The sequence below is a fragment of the Impatiens glandulifera genome, chromosome 1, assembly GCF_907164915.1.
Source record: "Impatiens glandulifera chromosome 1, dImpGla2.1, whole genome shotgun sequence".
Lineage (NCBI taxonomy): Eukaryota > Viridiplantae > Streptophyta > Magnoliopsida > Ericales > Balsaminaceae > Impatiens > Impatiens glandulifera.
This window is the reverse complement of record NC_061862.1, coordinates 16980726-16986861: the sequence shown is the minus strand read 5'-3', so window position 1 is coordinate 16986861 and position 6136 is coordinate 16980726. Positions and strand designations below refer to the sequence as shown.

General features: G+C 31.0%; 1 protein-coding gene across 1 annotated transcript; it reads left to right on the top strand.

Annotated features, from left to right (window-relative positions):
* Positions 1-2602: 2602 nt before the first annotated feature.
* Positions 2603-3919, top strand: LOC124919357 (stemmadenine O-acetyltransferase-like). The gene has a single exon (XM_047459588.1). The coding sequence runs from the start codon at positions 2603-2605 to the stop codon at positions 3917-3919; it is 1317 nt and encodes a 438-aa protein (XP_047315544.1).
* The last annotated feature ends 2217 nt before the right edge of the window (positions 3920-6136 follow it).

Below are 6136 nucleotides of genomic sequence, written 5' to 3'. Positions count from 1 at the left end.
TATATTTGGATAAGTTATCAATTGAGAAAATATGTGATTTATTTTTAGTAATAGTTGAATGGAAATGGGCCGCAAATTCGGACAGGCCTAGTGTAATTAGTAATTACTATTTCGGTTCGTTCTCCTAGTCACTTGTGTTTATATATATATATTCTTTTTTGGACAATCACTTGTGTATATTTTTATTTAATGATAAAAGTATCTTTTATATAATATATTAAAAAGTTATATTATTATAAAAAATAATTTAAAACAACTTTAAATTTGTAAATAACTTTTACTAAAGTAAAAAAATAACTACCAAAATAATTGAAGAATATGAACATCAATGGAATATGAATATATAAATATGAGTATTATTCGAATAAGAAACAATAATTTAAAAAAAAATTAATTTGTAAATCAAATTTACTGTAGTAAAAAAATGACTACTAAAATAATTGAAGGATATAAAAACATCAATCGATTATAAACATTACTATTATTAGAATTACAAAAATCGTAACAAAAAATAGGAATCAACTAATAAAGAATATATAATATAAGAACACACAACCAATTCAAAATTTGAGTTTTATTTACAATGATAAATTAAAAGGGAAGAATATCAATTTTACACACCAAGTTGTAAAAATATGTCAAATTTACTTATTAAGTATTAAAATTCTATTTATATATAGTAACTTGTCAAAAAGTGTCAAATTTATTTAAAATAACAGAAAAATTTAACGGAATTAAAATTTTTGCCACATGTAATATCTACCTATTTTTTATTTGTTTTTAATTTACATTACTTTAATTTTTTTTCCATATCTATTTTTCTCTCTCTTTACCCCCAATTTTTCATTTTCTTCTTACTATTTTTTTTTTTCTGAAATCTCTATAATGTTCATGAACACCGTTTCTATAACTCTGATTGTCTATTTTTGTTTAGGTTATAGCTAGAATTAAAATTGATGTGATAAAGTATGAGTTACTGCAATGAAGAATAAATTATGAAATAATGAACTAATCATCTATAAAGATCTTTTCTTTCTCAACTTTTTCTAGAAAATTAATGAACCAACTATGTCGACGTCAAATAATAATATTGTGACGGAAGAATAACCAGGTGGCCAAAACTGTGACGACGGTGAAGGTAGCGGAACAACCGATGAAGTGTTCGAGATGCCATTCTCTAAACACGAAATTATGTTACTACAACAACTACAGCCTCGCGTAGCCGAGGTATTTCTGCAAGATATGTAGAAGGTACTGGACAAAAGGTGGGGCCCTCTGTAGTGTATCGATCGGCGGCGACTGTCGGAAAAATAGGAAAATGAAATTCTGATCTAGGATTTCAAACGGAGTTGATTCCAAATATTTCGACGGTTCTTCATCGGATATGATTATTGGTGGCTTCCATGGCATTAATGGGATCCCACCTACTATGAATTTAGCCTTTTATTTCATAATAATTACTCATACTAAAGATGAAGAGACAGATGAACAATTAAAAGAAATGAAGAGTTAGGGATAAAGAGAGAGAAAAAGATGGATAAGGAAAAATTTGAATGTTTTGTTTGAATAAAAAAAAATTAAAGTAATTAATGTAAATTAAAAATAAATAAAAAATAGGTGGATATTAAATGTGGCAAAATTTTTAACTCCGTTTAACTTTTCCGTTATTTTAAATAAATTTGACACTTTTTGATAAGTTAGTATATATAAATAGAATTTTGATAATTTCACACTTTCTTACCGCTTAGTGTTTAAAATTTGCCTATAAATGCTAAAAAGATTAATCAAATAAAAATCTACAAAAATTGTATTTTTCTATTCTTGATAAAGACTGATTTTGTGTTGAATATTAGATGTGCATATAATTTTCAGTACAATATCTACATTCAGTCAAAACAATTATAATTGAGACCTCAAATTCAATAACATCATATAATTAAATTTATTGGATACGTAAGCAAGTCCGGACTTCTACCTCAAATGCAGACTTTGACTATGACTTAAATATTAACAAACTTTTAAATAGGAAAATTATATATATATGGTTAGGTTCTAATTTAAAAAAAAAATAATATAATTAAACGTTATTTCAATACTTTTTCACTTTTCTCACTCGATATCTATTCATTAACTAAAATATTAAATAAATATTTATTTTAATATTTTAAATTTATTTTATTATTATATATTATTAAATTATTTTTTAATTTATACCAAATTTTACCAATAACAATAACCAAATTGGCCATGGCCAGCCATTACATAGTAATGTCAATTACATAGTAATGTCAATAGACCTCAATTCAACTTTTGAACAGCCTCCATATTAGACTTATTGAATGTTCTATAATAATTAATTAATTTATCAATTAAAATAAATATTTTTTTATTAAATATTAATACCTTGCCAAACTAAATTATGTAAAAAGTCTTAAATAAATTATTTGAATAACTCAAATACTAACAAAGGCTTAACAGTTATTTTCTATTAACAATCAATATTATAGATTATATATTATATATCACCATTTCTCAGCAATACAAACATTCACAAACACAAATCCTAGAAGCAAAAATTAGTAATATTGTGATCAAGACATCCATGGAAATTACAATCAATTCTAATGAGATGATCAAACCATCTTCTCCAACTCCTCCTCACCTCCGTTCTTTCAAACTTTCCCTTCTTGATCAATTTGTCCCCACCATGTATACACCCATCTTACTCTTCTTTCCAGCCGGAAACTTCTCCGACGATGATCACCGGCAAGTAAGGTCTCGTATTCTTAAGAACTCTCTCTCGACATTCCTCACACGCTACTACCCACTTGCCGGAAGATTAAACGGAAACATCTCCGTTGAATGTAATGATGAAGGTGTGTATTATTCCGAAGCCGAAGTTGATTCTTCTCTTCTCGATGTTCTAAGAGAACCGGAGATTGAAACCATGAAAAAATTGATGCCACCCAAGAATAAAAACGATATTTTGTTCTTGGTTCAAGTTACTTTTTTCGAATGTGGAGGATTGTCTATAGGTGTTTGTATATCCCACAAGTTCTCCGATGCAGCCTCTACCACCACGGTCATTCGAGCATGGGCGGCGGAGGCGGAGGCTTTCATGCATCATGAAAGCATCCTCCTAGTGGCTCCTCAGTTATCCTCTGCAGCCATCTTCCCGCCCATCGATAACTTACCGATGGGGAAGCTTGCGGACGAGTTTGACAAGGAGAAGCCACGTGTAGTAGTGCGGAGATACGTGTTTAGTGCATCAAAGATCGCGTCTCTGAAGGAAATCGCGGTTAGTGAGGAAGTACGATCGCCTTCGAGGGTTGAGGTCGTGTCGGCTTTTCTTTGGAGACGCACGATTAGGACTATTAAGTTAAAGTTGGGGACCCATAGGCCATTGGCAATTGTCTGGCCCGTAAATTTACGGGCCAGATTGTTGCCACCTTTGGGGTCGGATACATTTGGAAATATTGCCATACCGATGGTTATGGAAGGTCAAGATGAAAGTGAATGTGAGATTAAGTTGTCGAAATTAATTAACGTAATGAGACGTGGTATATTGGAAATTGATAGTAAGTATGGAAGAGAATTGGGGACGGAAGAACTTGTGGGTGAGATCTTTAAATCTTACACCGAGGTAGGGAAGATATTGGAGAAGGCATCGGAGATGGATTTTCATGGGCATTCGAGTTGGTGTAGGTTTCCTTTGTACGAGGTTGATTTTGGATGGGGTAAGCCGGTTTGGGCAACCATTGCATACATCGAACATCCGAATACGGTCGTGCTAATGGATGCTAGAGACGATGGGGCAATAGAAGCATGGGTAAGCTTGAAGGAAGAAGACATGTTTATCTTTGAACAAGATGATGACTTGTCGAAATTCGCCACTTTGAATCCTTGTCCATATGTTTAGTAGTTTAAACGCAATTGTTGGATGGAGATACACTTTTGAAAATCTTAAATTGTTGGGGATGATTTGTTTATCAACTAAACAAAAAATTATGTTAACTAAGATTCATGCCTCACTAATAAATAAAGTACATGAACTTATGTTATGTTCTCAATGTTATTACATTTAAAGAAAAAATGGTTTTTATTTTATTTAATTGGTGTTTTCGAATATGGTCTAAGACTCTTTGTAATAATTAATCAATTCAAATTAATATATGAAGAACTAATTTAAAATATAATGTGACTGTTTCTAAAAAAAAAATAGAATTCTAAATAGTTTCACACTAATGCAAAAGTATTTCAAATTATCAAGATGAAAAGTTAAAATATATCTATGCGACCTAATTGAGGATATTAAAAAAAAGAGAAAAACTACAAAAATTTAGAGGATACTTTTTAACCAGGTTTATTGTATGAAGCATTTTTAATAAAAAAAAAACTAAATCTTTTCATTTATTAGGGTAAGAAATTTGTTATTTGAACTAACATGGTCAAACATTTAGACCTTTAATTTCATAAAAAGTTGTCACCAAATATTCTTCATTATAAACCAAGAAAATATAATATTATGTTCAAAGAAGCAAATAAAAGATATTCATATTCCAATTAGGTTTGGTTGCTTATTTACACTTGATAAATGAGACGAGAGACAAGCCCATATCTACTTTAAGCCTTTGATCATTGTAGAAAATGTGATTCTTACTCATTTTACCAAATCATAGTAATGTTAGAATATAAAGAGAATATATATATATATGGTAGAATCAATGTTTTAGTTCGAAATTAATGAAGAATTATGTGGCTGAAACTGTGGGAAAATTTATCCCACAGATGGTGAACCACTGCGTATTGTTGGCACGGGGGACATCAAATTGAAGATGACAAATGATCCTGTTTGGAAGATTAATAAGGTGAGACACATTATAGGTTTAATGCGCAATCTGATTTCTGTTACACAACTTGATGAAGAAGGTCACAATTTCAGTTGTAAAAATGGTGCATGGAAGGTGACTAAAAGAACAATAGTTGTTGCTCGAGGTCACAAAACTGGAACGCTATACACGACTTCAACTTGTAGAGAAACAGTTGCTACTGTAGTTGATGACTCGAAGAATAGTGAGTTGTGGCATTGCAGGTTGGACCATATGAGCGAAAAAGGGATAATTTTTTTTTGAAGAATGGACAGAATCCAGAACTGAAGTCTTTTGAACACCAGTTATGTAAAAACTGCATTATTGGAAAACATCAACGGGTGAGTTTCTTAAATATTGGGAAATAGCTCAAGAAAGAAAGATTAGAATTGGTACACACTGATGTGTGGGGACCTGCACATGTTTCTTTTATTGGCGGATCACAATACTACGTGACGTTTATAGATGATTCGACAAGAAAAGTTTGGGTATATTTCATAAAGCACAAGTTTGAAGTATTTTTTATTTTCAAGAAATGGAACGCTTTGGTTGAAAATAAAACAAATCAGAAGGTTAAATTCTTGAGATCCGACAACGGAGGCGAGTACATCAGTTCGGATTTCAAAGAATATTGTGATGTTAATGAGATCAGTATGGTGAAGACTGTTCCCCAAACGCCTCAAAAGAATGGAGTAGTTGAATAGATGAATCGAACATTGAACGAACGTGTTAGGAGAATGAGATTACATACAGGGCTGCCTAAAACCTTCTGGACAGAAACTATTAATACTGCTCCCTACTTGATAAACAGGGGACCCTCTGTTTCTCTTGAATTCAAAATTCTGAAGAAGTCTGAAACAATAAAAAGGTAAACCTTTCTTATTTGAAAGTGTTTGATTGTTTATCATATGTTCATATTAATGAATGTGATAGGAGTAAACTTGATCTAAAGTCTAATAAATTTTTTTCATTGGTTATTGTGATATCGAGTTTGATTATCATTTCTGAGATAATCAAAATCGGAAGATCATTCTTAACAAAAATGTTATCTTTAATGAACAGGTTCTCTACAAAGATTGTGTTGGGAAGACATCAGATGGTCAGGGCCGGCCATGGGGTAAGGCAACCAATGCACTTGCATAGGGCCCCCCACTTTTATAGGGCCCCAATTTTTTTATATTTAATAGTATTATATTATTAATATTATTTTTTCCTTTTTTTTCTCCTTTAATATTAAATATATATTATAAAAATAATTTTTTTATATC